The sequence below is a fragment of the Colossoma macropomum genome, unplaced genomic scaffold (genome assembly GCF_904425465.1).
Source record: "Colossoma macropomum unplaced genomic scaffold, Colossoma_macropomum, whole genome shotgun sequence".
Lineage (NCBI taxonomy): Eukaryota > Metazoa > Chordata > Actinopteri > Characiformes > Serrasalmidae > Colossoma > Colossoma macropomum.
Window position 1 is genome coordinate 8,992,756 of NW_023494806.1, and position 15,599 is coordinate 9,008,354.

General features: G+C 38.7%; 1 protein-coding gene across 2 annotated transcripts; it reads left to right on the forward strand.

Annotated features, from left to right (window-relative positions):
- The first annotated feature begins 1,509 nt into the window (after positions 1 to 1,509).
- On the forward strand, positions 1,510 to 15,104 carry ckap2l (cytoskeleton associated protein 2-like). Of its 2 annotated transcripts, none has more exons than XM_036599016.1 (9): positions 1,510 to 1,691; positions 3,405 to 3,471; positions 3,607 to 3,670; positions 3,769 to 4,862; positions 6,140 to 6,338; positions 7,714 to 7,869; positions 13,634 to 13,691; positions 13,891 to 14,050; positions 14,379 to 15,104. In XM_036599016.1, the coding sequence occupies exons 1-9, from the start codon at positions 1,646 to 1,648 to the stop codon at positions 14,677 to 14,679; spliced, it is 2,145 nt and encodes a 714-aa protein (XP_036454909.1). In that variant the 5' UTR covers positions 1,510 to 1,645; the 3' UTR covers positions 14,680 to 15,104. The 2 variants fall into 2 exon arrangements, with proteins under 2 accessions (XP_036454909.1, XP_036454910.1); XM_036599017.1 differs by having other exon boundaries at positions 14,450 to 14,667.
- The last annotated feature ends 495 nt before the right edge of the window (positions 15,105 to 15,599 follow it).

A 15,599-nucleotide genomic window follows, 5' to 3' on the forward strand; every position in this document is an offset into this window, starting at 1 on the left:
CCCACAGTGTAGAATTGGCTCAACAGCTCCTGAGGTAGACCTAACTTTCTCATTTGCCGCAGAAAGTACTACCTCTGCTGTCTTGGAAAATGGGAAAGTTGAAGGTCTCCATAGCCGACAAAGGGCTGTTGGATATTTTGAGGGGAAGCAGTGCTGACGGGGGTCCACAGTCATCCTCAAAGTCTTGAGAGTGTTCAGCTAAAGCTTTGACAATGTTTACATAATACATCAAACTCCTTTACATTGAAAAAGAGAGGACAACTTCTTTTTCCATTACATTGGCTCTTTAATTGTGCCATGCACTGCTGTTGAACTGTTTGAACACCAAAGTTTGCAAATGCTCGGCACCAATCACTTCTCTCTCCAACACTCCTCTTGCCTCCTTTTCAAAACACTCTGAATGACTTTGTTCACATCTCAATGACTGAATTATGCAAACATTTCAAAAAATCTTTAATAATTTAGGCTACATTGCGCCCAATTGAAAAGCCATTCCGGGCTGAAACTTCTGTATGGGTGGGGCTAAACTGGTGTAGGCTGGATAGATTCATATATGTAAATGTATTTTTTTGTGACATCACAAAAACAATTAATTAAAACTGCGCTCTTTTTGCAGTTTTCACGTATGAACTGTGTGGACTGGGGCGTGAACGTTACATTGTTAAAACTTTTGCAATGTTCACATAATACCTTAAATTCTTATATTGAAAAAGTGAGGACAATTTCTTTTTCCATGACGTAGGCTCTTTGTGCCATCCACTGCTGTTGCACTGTTTGAACACCAAAGTTTGCAAAGAATCAGCACCAATCACTTAAATGACTTTGTTCACATCTAAATGACTGAATTATGCAAGAATTTTGAAAAAAAAACAAAAAAACGATGAAATTCCCCCTTAATAGTTCAGGCTGAGTCTCAAGTGCACTATGTGTCCAGTAGCAAGCCATTTAGGACCCAGCACGTGTTGGAACTAAGGTTATCAATTACATACAAAACAGAATTACAGAATCCTTAAGTTTTGTTTAAACAAATTTTGCCCACGAGTTGAAAGAACATTATTATTTACCACTGGGATTAGTTCAGCATTGCTAATGCCAATGTGATGTTTCTAGTGTAGATGATGAGGAGTCGATTCCAAAAGAATCGATCCTTCAACTCCAGCACGACTGGAAGTCAGGATCGTTTCTTGGCTAATGACTCTTGGACTCGAAATGGCTGGAGTCGACTCTATCGACTCAGCGTAGTTTCCACAGACTTCGTGGCTGTTTCGTTGTAATTGGCTCAATGAATATGTGTTGAAATAAAATTAGCTGTAATCATTTACCACGCCACCTGATACCGGTTATACTCTTACGAATTTCCATCAAGGAGTCGACTCCAGCGATTCCAGCAACAGAAATCCAGAGTCGGAGCCGAAAACCGTGAATGAAGTCCGGCACGCACGGAAGTGACCGTTATTTTCAAATCTTTGAACGGACCAATGAGATTGAAGGGGGCGTTAACCCCGCAACATTCAAGCAGCCGTGAGCAGTTGTTTTGGCGATTTCGTGCTGGCGAAGAAATCCTCGCTTCGGCTGTTTTAATCGTAAATTGCTCAGTAAAATAAGACAAAATATAAGTACGATAACGTTATTTTTCAGGACAACGATGGGAACGTTAACGGATGAAGACGCATCCAAACTATCCCGGATAGGTAAGTTAGATATACCTTTATCTGTTCAACTGTTTGTACTGCGGCTTGCTGTCTTTTCGCTTAGTGCTAACATTAGCTAGCTACCTTAGCAGGTCTCATCAGTGCTCCTTAGCTTAAATATGTGACTACAGATAGTATTTCTAATGTACAGAACATATGAAAATCATTTTGTAAGAACCTTATATGGAATGACGTGTTGAAGTCGTACCCTGAAAATGAAAAGAAGACTGCCTTGCCTCAAATACGTTAGTTAGCTAACGTTAACTAACCTAGCTGCCTAGACTTATGTTAGCTTAGGTCATTATTATTGCCCTTTCTTTATTCTTGGATGTAGCTAAATAACTATTTCACGCCTGCATTATAAAGGAAATTCTACCGATTTTTTAAAATTGTAGCGTAATTCCGTCCTTGACATGTTAACAAAGTTAATCAGAGTGGTTTGATGTAAAATGGAAATTGTAAAGAAAGTTATACTGATTTGGTATGTTTCTCTAGAACCAAGAATTTCATAACCTACCAAACCAGTCCGAATGACTTTGTTTACATCTTAACCATTCAATGACGTAGAAATTTTGAAAATTTGGTGGAGCTAGTTTAACTAACTAGTTAACTGCTGCTTCACGGTAGATACACAGTCTGCATTGTGATGTCCCAATGCAGAACTGTGACAGTGCATCGTGGAGTATGGACATTATATTAATGGGCCCACATCCTACATGTATCTTGTTTGATAGTTTTGTTTTGTTTTGTTTGTTTGTCTTTTCCCCTGAGGTCTGCTCACGATATTTGTGTGAGATTATGTACCAGAAACAGTCCTAATTATTTTTTACATGACCTTTTTCCAACTTTACCTTCATAAATAAATATGCTGACTGGTATGTGTAAATGAGCTCTGGTGTAACTGGATGCCCTGTATTGTGCCTCATTTATAAAAGCATTCCAGGCTGAAACACTCTGTATTACGTCTGTATGGAGGCTAAAATGATTGAGGCTGAAAACGTTGTTGATATATGTTTTAAAAAAACAGTAAAAACAGTTAATTTAAACTGGGTCATTTTTGCAGCTTAGTTTTTATATATGTACAATATTCCTAGGGGAGTAAACATTACATTTTTTAATATTTTGCATTGTTAACATACTTCATCAGACTTTTTATATTGAGAAGGCAAGGACAGTTTGTTTTTTCATGACATGGGCCTTTTATTTATGGCATCCATTTGCAGACAGTTAGCACTAATCACTCTCCAACACCCCTCTTTCAGCAGTCGTGTCATTACTAAGTTGTACAACAATGTGATATAGTCATCATTTTCTTCATTTGAATTTTGTTCAAAATATTGTGAAAATACTGATTTGTGAACCCACTATAATGAATTGAATCAAGTTGTAGGCTGAGTCTAACATCACACCCATGTAAAGAGTGTAAAGAAATTGTCACATTTTACGATGTCAAGTGAGAAACATGACTGTTTTGAAAAGACTTCAGATTGCAAAGTTCAGATTGCAGTGCTACAAGTGATATTGCCTAATCTGAAGTTTACACTATTGCTGTTACCCAATGTGTCATCACCACTCCTTTTATTTCGGTTTGAGTACAGCTGTATTGAATTTACTTCAGGCACCCTTTTTCACCATTTCACAGCCTTGATATTCAATGTGTTGGCTGGATAAAGTTTTATTAATTGTGTGATCAAGTGATTTGTTAATTCACAGAATTACGCAAGCAGAAGCTTGCAGAGTACTTGTTGGCGAAAGGCAGGTTTAAACCACCCAATCCAAAGTAAGTCCGTACTCACATTATTAAGAGTTTTTTTTTTTTTTCTTTTTCTCCCCAGATGTCAAACCTGAATTTTAGACAATAGAACAGAGAAGTGGCCAGTGATTGATTGAATGATTTTTCTCATTTTTCTTCAAGGCCTTATCTTAAGGAGAGTGCAGTTCTGAAGAAGCCTCCAGGAGCTATGCAGAGGTCTCAGGCTGTAAGTTTACAGACCACAGTTCTGAAAGCTGTTCTTGTTTTGGTTGATAGAGAGGTAGGTTCTTCAGCTACCATTTGTGACCTTTCTGCTTTTCTCAGTCAGGCAAAGGAAAGGAGAACAATGCCCCAAGTGAAACAGGTGTGAAAAAAGATGTAAAGATGAGAGATGCCCTGACGGAGAAGAATAAAAACACTGATGCTTCAAAAAAGGAGTTGAGAACCCTGTCCAAAGCTCCTTCTGGCACTCTTCAGCATTCCACCCTCAAATCCACTGTGTCTAAAAGACCCATGCAACATTGCAGAACACATTCCAAAGGAACATCTACTATCAGGAATATCTCTATTAAAGACCAGCAAACAAAAACAACTGTTCACACAGTTTTTGGGACACACAAACACTCTCAGACTGTTAAGATCACTCGAGAATCACAGATTAGACAAGCAGAAACCACTCATGGGATCTCTTCTATCAGAGCACATACAAACACTGCCAAGACAGACCAGCCAAAGAAGCAGTTTGTTCATAGAAAGGAATTTTGTTCTGATAAAGTGACTTCCAGAAGTCAGATTAAATGTCCCACAGCAGCAGAGCCACTGCGAAACATGGCGTCAAGCAGGACTGAGGCAAAAGCAATGACAGAAGCACAGACTAGATTCCCACAGATGTCCACCAGTAAGATGGGTGTAGCAAGACCATGGGTTAGTCATGATTTAGGCAAAGATTGCAGTGGCACTGTAAAGATCAATAAACCTCTGGTCAGGAATTCACAGGCAGGAAAAGGCAGGTCAAAAACAACTTGGAATAAGTCACTTTCTCAAACAAACGAGCCAGGAAAAAAAACAGGTTGCACTGTTTCGCAAATAACATTATCTACCACAGATAAGCAAAGATTGAGTCTTTCGAAAAAAGGTTCTAGTACTGCAGCTGTTTCCAAAACAACAAAATTGACCGCAGCAGACAGTAAAAATGCACTTCCACGTCAACAGTGCACCTCGGCTAAACTGCCCCCAAAACCCACTGTTCACGCTTCAGTGCCACAGAGTTTTCCACACCAGTCCAAGGACTCCAGCAACACCAAGGGGACAGAGCAGCTCAAGACCCCCAAATCAAGGTTCAACCCTGGGACCCAGGGTGTTAGGACTGTCCCTCTGGATGGAAGAAAAAAGCCATCTGCTGCTCAGGAAGAAAGACTGTGAGTTTAGGTTTTTATAATGACTTTTTTTTCCAATTGGACCATGCTTAATTTGTTTTATTTTTATTTCCTTATAAATCCAGAGGGATAAGGGTAAATGAATTGTCATGAACTTAAAGTGGAATTCCACCTTTGTTTCAAAGTTTCTGCACAATTTAACAGTTAACATGTAAACAAACATTGAAATGTATTAGTATGAAATGATGCAGTGGTGTTGAAAGGAACCAAGAATTGTGATGCCTACAACACAAATATATTCATTTTATTTACCATCCAAAATTATCAGTGAACTTACAAGTGCTGTTTAAGTTTTTTTATATTTAAAGTAGATATTGGTAAATCCAAGAAAGGTTTTCTAGGGGGGGTTGAGGTGGTGGTAGTATCATCATCATCATCATTATTATTATTATTATTATTGTGTTTTATTACTATTATTAATGTTGGTGCAGTGGGTAGTGCTGTTGCCTCACAGCAAGGAGGGCCTGTGTTCAGTTCCCCGGCTGGGTGGCCAGGGTCCTTTCTGTGTGGAGTTTGCCTGTTCTCCCTGTGTCTGCATGGGTTTCCTCCCACAGTCCAAAGACATGCAGTCAGGCCAATTGGACATACTGAATTGCCCCTATGTATGAGTGTGTGTGAGAGTGTGAATGTATATGTCTGTCTGTCTGCCCTGTGATGGACTGGCAATCTGTCCAAGGTGTGTTCTGTCATCTGCCCAGTGACTGCTGGGATAGGCTCCAGCACCCCCGTGACCCAGAAAGATGTGGGTGTGTTGTTGTTGTTGTTGTCGTTATTATTATTAATATTATTAATATTTATATTATTTGGGGACTGGCTTACAATGCCCTGCATGTACTTCTGTGAAGGTCTTAAAACAACCATAAAACAATGTGTCTGATATCAGGAATTTATATCAGTATTTATAACCCTTTTTTTTGTAATAGCTTTCTGTGAGGCAGCTTTTAGAGAAATTAAATGCTTCAGACATCTGGTTCGTATTACCACAACTGTGGACAATTCTGACTTGGAACTATCTTCTGCAATGCACCATTCCATGTTGTACCAATCTGAACGCCTTTGTTTATACCTTAAGCATTTAATTATGCCAAAATCTTGAGACTCATTGGAATTACCCTTTTAATACTGCATAAGTTTTCTTCTAGAAACTACCCTCCCATCCTTTATCAAATATGATATAAAGAGTATAAAGAGATCGTATTTCTAAATGTGTATAAAGAGATCATAATTCTTAATTGTGTGACTTGCTACATCTTAAACAGGCGTAAACTGCAGGAGTGGCGAGAATCAAGAGGCATAACATATAAGCGTCCTCCGATGCCTGTTAAGCCAGTGAGGAGGAAGACTACTGCTATTCTTCCTCAGAGTTACTGGACTACTATAGAACAGGAAGATGAGGTCCACGGCTTCGTCTGTGCTGTGGACCAGTCACTGAACGACTGCATCAAACTTCTACAGCAGGTAACATTATGCTGCTTTTGTGACTTCAAGGAATTTTCATCCAAGGTAACTGCTTGTATTCAGGATAGCTAATGTAAAAAAATATATATTGCATGGAAATGCCACAGAAAAATGCATAATTCAATTTGTTGACCTAAATAACTTGGAGTGGTTTGATGTGGTGATTAGGGTTGCAACCGTATGAGATTTTTGTAGTATAATAACTGTCTTAGAAAACATCACAGAATATGGTACTTCACAGTTAGTAAAAGCAGGATTTTACTGTTGTAGTTTCTTGAGGTGGAGCATTTTTAAACTATTCTGTACCAAACTAATGGTTGTTGTCATTATGGATTAATCTGCTGATTTGTTTTCTCCATTAATCAGTTGATTTTGGTGGTTTTTAAAAATTCTGAAAATAGTGAAAAATGTCATCACAAGTGCTCTAAATGATTATCACAGTAGTTACTTTAGTTATTTTAAATATTAGTTTTAGTTATTGTAATGACTAAACAAACCCTCAATACCAGTAATATGCCAATCTACATGGTATGATAACCATCAATTTTCATACCATGGTATACCATGAAAGCAGTATGCTGCTGCAACACCGTCGGTGGTGAGCTGTAGAGAAACTTACCAGCTTGGATTTCATTACATTGGTGATGATGAGGCCCAGGATCAGTGTCTACAATGCAAATAAAGCCTTGTTATTTCTTATCCAAAATGACTACTGAACCTACACATGTTCTGAGTTGTGTGCATATAATGCCGTTTATGATAATTCATTGGTAAAGCAGAATGAAGATGTTTTCTTTGTGTATTGTTTTACTGTACATGTACCACTATGTTTTTGGCCAGAAGCTTATAACTAAACTTTTGTAAAGCAATGTCTTGGATATCAGGCAAAGTATTTGTAATCGTTTCATATATTAACTTTCCGTGATGTAGCTTTGAGAGGTATTAAAACATTTCAGACATCTGGTTCCTGTCACTAATACCGGGAACAGTTTTGACTCTGAGTGCATTTCAACTACTTTCAATGCTCTGTTTACGTCATTTAAACATCATGTTGCAATTCAACAGTAGAAGTGTTTCCCTAAACTGATGCAGCCTCTTTGACAATACATGATTAAAGATTTACGATTAACTGCACTGGAATTCCAGTCTATCACACTAATGAAAAACAGTGATTCGTAAAATCACTGTTTTAATATGTATTAAGTGGTTTGCTTTAGCATTTCACCTGAAAGATAGCATGAGGTTAAAGAACGTTATTGCTGACCCAGGTCTAGTTCTTTCAAAGTCTTGTCAGGTTAAGTCTGTTGCTTGCTTCATGTTGTGCCTTTTTCCTGTAATTTTCTCTCCTTCTCTGTGTTGGTGTGCTATACAACAGGGTTGTCCTGTGGACCAAGTGAGAGATGTTGTGACTCGGCTGCCAATGGCAAGGAAATTTGCCAAATACTGGATAGTCCAAGTCAGGCTGATGGAGAGAGAGGGAAACCTTGACGTTCTGCCAACGTTTGAGGAGGCTGTTCGTGTTGTCAGAGAGGTATGCTATATCAATCTCCTTTTATTCTTTTTCGTAAAGTCTCATATGGCCTCTCCTTCGCACAAAAATTCTTAGCATAGCTTTGTCTTCTGACTTTTCAACTTTTCCATCAGGCCTAGAACTGCCAAGTACTGGAACTTTCCTTTTCCCTTGATACCAATAATGGTTTGTACTGTTCCAGCCCAGTGTATTCTTGAGCCAAATCTTGGCTCAGTTTGAAATGAAGAATTCAAAGGCAGACAGTGGTGTATTATTTGGGAAAACTGCAGTTTTTCAGACCAGCATTTTGTTTTGGCAGTGGTTGAATCTATCTGCATAGCACACATAATAGCAATAAATCTAAAACTGAAGGTTGAATGCATCACTTTTCCCACAAACAACAGGTAACAGTGCTTCTCAAAGACGGAGCAAAGTCCAGCGCAGCAAGCAGAAAGAGACACACCTACTGAATAAATGACCTAATTCCAGTGTTGATACTTTTGGGCGTTGTGAAATAAATAGGACACCCCATGAAAACCTTGGTCTTTTTTAACATATGGACATTTGATCTTCTATTTAACAACATTGAGAGATGGTGGTAATGTAACTAAACAAATAAAACTGAAGAAAAACAATTTGTAGAAAGTAATTCCTACTTAAAATGCCTGAAATTAGAATCAGCTGCACCATATCAGCTGCAAATGATCAGAACATCATAAGAGAGAATTTTGGAGGACCCTGTCTAATTTAAACCTCAGACATTTAGTTTGGTTTGCTCTTGATTGTTGAAGTGAGTGATATCACCATGGCATAATCCAAAGATCTCTTTGAGGCCTTCAGAAAGAAGGTTGTAGATGCATATGACATGCCAGTTCAGGCCATCCTTGCAGGTTCAAGAGCTGACTGCAAGATGTGTGAAGAACAATCCTAAAATGTCATCACCGGACCTACAGGTAGCAGTAGTTTGATGTAAACCAAACACAGCATTTGAGCACAGTAACTTCATACCACTTGTGAAGCGTGGGGTTTGGAAATGTCATGGTTAGGGGCTGCTTTGCTGCAGCAGGGCCTGGCAAGCTCCCCATGGTAGAATCTGCTAGGAATTCTTTATTATTATTATATATATCTATTATTATCAGAGGGTGCCTGAAGAAAATGTGAGACCATCTGTCTAAAAATTGAAGCTAAAGTTGAGGTGGACAGAAGAAGATGACAGTGCCCCAAAACATTCCACTATATCCACCAAGGAATGGCTCAAAAGAAAGAAATGGAGATTGCTGGAATGGCCAAGTCAAAGCTTAATCTTAATTCTGTTGAGATACTTTGGGGTGATTTTAATGGGCTGTGCATACAAGAAACCCCTCAAACATCACACGGCTGAAAGAACTCTGTATGGAGGGGTGGGGAAACTGACGGTATGGATAGTGTTTCTCCAGAATATCCTGTCTTCTCTTTGGGTCTTCAGGCTTCTCAGTAGCTGGCTCATGATTCCTCTAATTGTGTTTATCCATCTTGTAACTGATCATCCTCTTCCTCTTCTACCTTCAACTCTTCCAAGCATAACGGTCTCTTCCAATGAACTAGTTTTTCTTAAAATATGTCCAAAATAAGAGACCTTCAGTTGGTTATCTGGGTTCGAGTGAGAGTTGAGGCTGGATTGGTCTAGAATACATTTATTTGTTTTCTTTGCCATCCAAGATACTCTCAAAAGTCTTTAATCAACACTGAAGTTCAAAGGCATCTATATTTTTCCTGACACGCTTGTTTATTGTCCAGCTTTGACATCCATAAAGAACCACAGAGGAACTCATAGCCTGGACAATTGTGATCTTTCTAGAGAGAAAACGTTACATTCAAAGATCTTTCCAGGCTCCTTCATCCAAGTTCTGCAGAGCGCCAATCTGTGTCACGTTTCTTGAGTGCTGGATCCTGTGGTGTTAATAATTGATCCAAGTCGGCAAAAGCTGTTTGCCATGTCCACGTTTTCTCCATCAATCCAGAAACCTTGATCATCTTTCTCCAGTCATATTTTTCTCACTATATGTTCTGCATACAGATTGAACAGGTATGGTGATAGTATGCAGCCTTGTCTAACTCCTTTGCCAATGTGGAACCATTCTGTTTGTCCATTTTTTGTCCTGAGTAGCTTGTTGATCAGTGAAGAGATTCGTCATTAGAACACTAGAGATGCTCTGGTATTCCCATTTGTCCTGAGGATATTACATAATTTAACGTGCTCAACACAGTTGGAGGTTTTGCTGTGGTCAGTGAAACACATGTTGACTTCCTTCTTGAACTCCTTGGCTTTTTCAGTGACCAGTGTAGATCCACAAAAATATCTGTTCCTCTGCCTTTCCTGAATTCTGCTTGCATGTCTGGCAGTTCTCTTTCAGTGTAAGACTCTAATCTTCATTGAATGATCTTAAGCATAATTTTACTGCGTGTGGTGTAAAATTGTGCAATAGTTGCCACACTTTATCTTTTGGTATTATTACATATAAACTGACCTCTTATAATCTGCCAGCCATTGAGATTTTTCCTCTATTTGTTGGCATAATTTGGTCAGTACTTCAAACGAATCTTCAGAAGCCACACCCAGGCATGATTACTGCCAGACCTGTTGAATCTAAGCATCACTTAAATAGAACCTGTCAGGCAGTGTGAAGCAGACTAGGAGGTCTCAAACCGCAGAACATGATACCACGTTCTAAAGAGATTCAATTATAGATGCCAAACAACGTAATTACAATCTACCAGTCTGGAAAGGGTTACAAAGCCATTGTTAAGGCTCTGGGACTCCAGCAAACCACAGCGAGGGCCATTATCCACAAATGGAGAAAATTGGGAACAGTGGTGAACCCTCCCAGGAGTAGCCAGCCTACCAAAATTTCATCAAGAATGCATCAGTGACTCATCCATGAGGTCACAAAAGTATCTAGATGACCATCTAATGAACTGCATTCTTTACCTGCCTCAGTTAAGGTCAGTGTACACGGTTCCACAGTAAGGAAGACACTGGACAAAGATGGCATTCATGAGAGAGTTGCAAGGCACAAACCACTAGTGACCAAAAAGAACAAAGGCTCTTCTCACATAATATTCTGTGAACTGATGAGTCAAAGGTGGAATTTCTTAGAAGACATGTACATGTACAAAGTACACCTGGCATAAAGCTAACTCTACATTCCACCATAAGAACATCGTACCAACAGTCACACGTGGTGGTGGTGGTGGTGGTGGTGATGTGATGGTCTGGGGCTGCTTTGCTTCTGTAGGATCTGGACAACATGTCATAATTGATAGAACCGTGATTTCTGCTCTCAGAAAATTCTGAAGGAGAACGTCCGCCCATCAGTTTGTGACCTAAATCTTAAGCATGGTTGGGTTATGCAGCAGGGCAATTATCTGAAGCACACAAGCAAGTCCACCTCTGAATGGCTCAGAAGAAACAAAATTAAGGTTTTGTAGTGGCTGAGAAAGTCCCGACTTAAATCTCATTGAGATCTTGTGGCAAGACCTTAAATGGGCAGTTCATACTGGAAAACCCTCTAATGTGGCTGAATTAAAACAGTTCTGCAAAGAAGAATCAGCCAAAATTCCTCCACAGCAATGTAAAAGAATCATCTCAAGTTATCACAAACATTTGCTTGCAGTTGTCACTGCCAAGGATGGCACACCCAGTTTTTATGTTTAGGGGGGCAAATACCTTTTCACACGGTAAGGATGGTAAGGATTTATTTAAAACCTGTCTTAAATGGAAAGATCATTTAAAAGCTGCATTTTGTGTTTACTGTTGGTGTTTTTTTTTTTGTTTTTTTGTTTTTTTGTTTTGATCTGCAAAATTTAAATGTGACCAATGACCGAAAATGAAAGAAATTGGATGAGGGGACATCATACCAGTAAGCTAAGGCTGTTTTCACGCTTAACTTGTTTTCTAAAGTCCACAGCAGTGTTTGGGTTTTTGTGGCATTGTATCTTTTTCATTTGGTTTGGTTGGTTTCACACTGTAGAGGATCTATTAACTTATTTTGACTTGGAAATTGACAAAACATGTAGTTTGTCCAGGGGCACCCAAGCTTTTGCAGATAATGGTCTGTAACGAACATCCAAATGGGTATTTGTGCATTATGTCTTCAGGGGATCAGTTTCTCAGTTTGTTTCAGTATGAGCCACTACTTTTCTGGGAAGGTATTTGTCTGTGTTGGAGTACATTGTTGCAGCAATTTGATTCCTTTCAGCTGCAGGAGCATTCAGTGAGATCTAGTACAAATGTTGGTCAGTTAGATGTGCCAGCTCCCAGTTTAATCCCAGCTGTGTTCAGTGTTCAAGGGACATCACTTCTGGACGTATACATTGCTATGCTTAATCAGCTTAGTAAATGTTGGGCAGTATGACGGTAATACAGTATACCGCGGTATGTAATGATTATTTAAAAATTATGGTATTCAAAAATGATGACGTCAAAGTTCTGTTTTTGAGGGCTCATTGGTGGTGTGTGAGCAACAGCTCGCTAAGTTCATGTTAAGGTAGCCTATCAGGCTACAGATCCAAACAATGCCACACACCACAGAATAGGTACAATTTTGTCTTTCTGTCCCTTCAACAGCTTGACTTACCTCTCAGATTTTAATCATTTTTAATGTTTAACATTTAGCAGTTTGATAGATGATTTGACATTTATTGAATGATGGCTTGAAAATCGTCCATTCCCTTTTTTTTTTTTAATTTTGAAATAACACTAGACGAAACGGCAAAAAGCACTTTAAGTGACTTCTGTCACCAGCAGCTCAGCTGTAATATATTTTTGTTTGGTTGTTTTTCCACAAATACCCTCATATACCATATTCCCCGGTGTAATGTCAGGAAGATAGGAAAGTATGAAAAAATGAATATATAAAATATTGATTTTCACCCAAGCCTACAGCTTAAGGTGTTCCCCAAAGTGGGAAGCATTTTGAATTCATACGAGATGTGATTAATTCAACCTTACTCCCATTGTGTATTATTATATTATATAATTATATTAAATGACAATTATGATTAATATATTCTGTTTGTTTTGTCTGCATTATATGAAATGTTTTGTTTAACCCTTCACCTTAGTCTGTCACTGCAAGTTTTGCTCATAAAACTCATAGCTCGTAAGTGGTTTGACACTTGTTTAATGTGTCAGCCTCAAAAATCAAAGAAAATGGTTTAAGCGGCTATAACATCTTGTTTAGTCCCTTGTTCAGTGCAGGCCTCTGTATTGTACATTTTGGAAAGGGTATATGAACCCCCCCCCCTCCCCCTTCTCTCCCCTTCCCCAAACTGGTTCCACAAAGTATGAGGAACAATGATGTCCAGAATGTTATTGTATACTGTAGCATTAGGTTTTGACGTCACATTTACAATAATGAAAAACTATTTTGTTTAGCTTTCTATAACTTTTTTTTTTTCGCTGTCGTTGCTCCCAGAGGCAGTTTGCAATGATATAGTGATTTGTTTAAAGAGACGTGTGAAATATATGTGCAGCTGTAGCAGCAAAAAAAATTGAAAAGGAGACCTTGTATTATGTTACTGCATCAAAAATCAGTAATCTAACTATAATGCTGAATTCTGCTGCCAGTGTTCTTCAATTACATGTGCGTGCATGCATGCAGATTAACACGTGCTAGAAAGGGGTCTACCTTAAATAGTTTGAATCCACTAACATGAAAGGCAGTCTGAGTACTTTTGGATGTAAAATGATGTTTATTTGCCTACAGCACTGTGAATAATAAAATTTATTGCCTTTTATCCACAGCCTGTGGACGAACTGCGCTCTGTGGTTTTTGAGATCCTGAAAAAGAAAGAGGCAGAAGGTAATGAGGGAAATGAATATTTAATTTTTAATCTACATTTCCATTTCTCTTTTTGTTCTGAATTTCTCTGGAAAATTAACTTATCCAGCTTCAGTGTTAAGTATTAGAAGTTTTATAGTTTGCCTTATAGGTGTGACTTTTTTTTCCCCAAAAAAAAGATCAGAAGCTAATCCTATTGTATTGCTCTTCCTTTTTGCAGGTTCATGTTCCACTCCGGTACAGAAAGAGAAGGAAGTGCATAGTGAGGAAGAGGGAAAGTCCCGTTGTGACATGCAAACCCCAAAACCTGTTGGTGCATTGATCCGTGGTGCAAAGGGAGACTCATCTGTAATAAAATACAAGATCACAGCTACTCCAGGGTATGTCTAATTTTGTGCACTGATATCTTATATGAACCATTCTTTTGTAGATCATGTTGCTTGAACCATTGGTGAAATATGAAAAAGGCCATAGTCATAAAAGATCATGGTCATAAATGCAAATCAGAGTTGCTAAAAATGAACAGCACATTTCGTAGTGTTTGACAATCTTATGAAGGATTACTGGACACAGAATTGGTTCCTACATACGAAGTGGTTTTTCAGTGCATGTTAGTCTTCTGCCATTTCCTTTAGTCCCTGTTGTTGGAGTTGTAAGGGTTGTATTGTATGAGTGGTCATAACTAATATGAATGTGGTTTGTGTTCAGCGGAAAAAGGAGTCAGCAGAGGGAGAAATTGCAGCGGGTTAATGGCCATGAAATTCGTTTCTTTACTCCAGTACGCCGTTCACTGCGAATCGAGAAAACTGGTCCTCGGTACCCAGCGGCCCTGCAGGAGCACGACCCCTGCGTGACCTCTCTCCAAGACCTTTTGACTGATGGTGAAAGTGAGGTTGACGGCACACATGCAGTAGAGCCACCAGACTCCCCGCTCTATGTGTACCGTGAGAACGAAGCCCTGAAAGAGCATGTTCAGATTGAACTGGTTTATGAGGAGGCAGAGGTGTAACTATGATTCCTAATAGATGTCATCCTGCTTTAAAACTGCATTTTCTACGTCAGCCTGAATGTCTGAACTAAGCAGTAGGTTTGAACAATCACTGAAGGAGGGAAATGATTCATACTTCCTAGTGACTCGCATTCAGCGGTAATGAGTGAAAGGTCATGTCGTAACCAGCCCAGATATCCCAAGTCTTGCTCAGAGCAATAATGGGAAAGAGGAGGGTCTTGTACATTGTTGATTTCTTTTAATCCTTTACAGGGAGTATGTAATTCTGTACAAAGCTTTGGGGGTGACTTGTCTGTGGGACAACAGTGCACTTTTGAGTGAAATAAATAATGTTTTTATGGTTATACAGTGCTTTTTGTGATTTCTTTTGTGGTAGTGTTTGAGTGTATGTCGTAGTTAATCAATAAACAATATTCACTAACGAACAATTGTCTGAGACCATGTATACACCCAAAAGGGTCAGGGTGGCCAAACGTTTTGCTGTGGGGGGGGGATGGAATGAGGTGAAAAACAAAACCATATACAAATAAAGTAAACAGCCTTCAAATCAAGATTTTTGTATTTGCATTTAAGAACATTTGACTATATTTGGTTAAATAATTGTCATATATGGTCCCTTCTGCCAAATTATTTAGTCCCATAGTGGAGTAAAAAAAAAAATAGAAAGACCTTGGATATTTGCAAAAATTGTATAATCTATTTGAATTAAGTGCATTAATACATATTATAATAATAATAATAATAAGCTAAATATATTCAAAATCATTTATAGGGTGCTTTCCCTAACCCCTGAAGTTAAAAAAGATCTTTTTGATTTCTTTTAAAGTGAAGTTAACAGATTTGGATTTAACATTCACTAGCTTATCATAGTATAAAGTTCAGATCTATCTCTCACTTGTCTGACCCAGCTCACAAAAAAA

Excerpts from the sequence above, each read along its gene's own strand:
- ckap2l (XM_036599016.1), top strand. The coding sequence starts at position 1,646 with ATGGGAACGTTAACGGATGAAGACGCATCCAAACTATCCCGGATAG. Across the intron at positions 1,692-3,404 it reads ATCCAAACTATCCCGGATAG|AATTACGCAAGCAGAAGCTT; the intron begins GTAAGTTAGATA and ends GTTAATTCACAG. Across the intron at positions 3,472-3,606 it reads TTTAAACCACCCAATCCAAA|GCCTTATCTTAAGGAGAGTG; the intron begins GTAAGTCCGTAC and ends TTTTTCTTCAAG.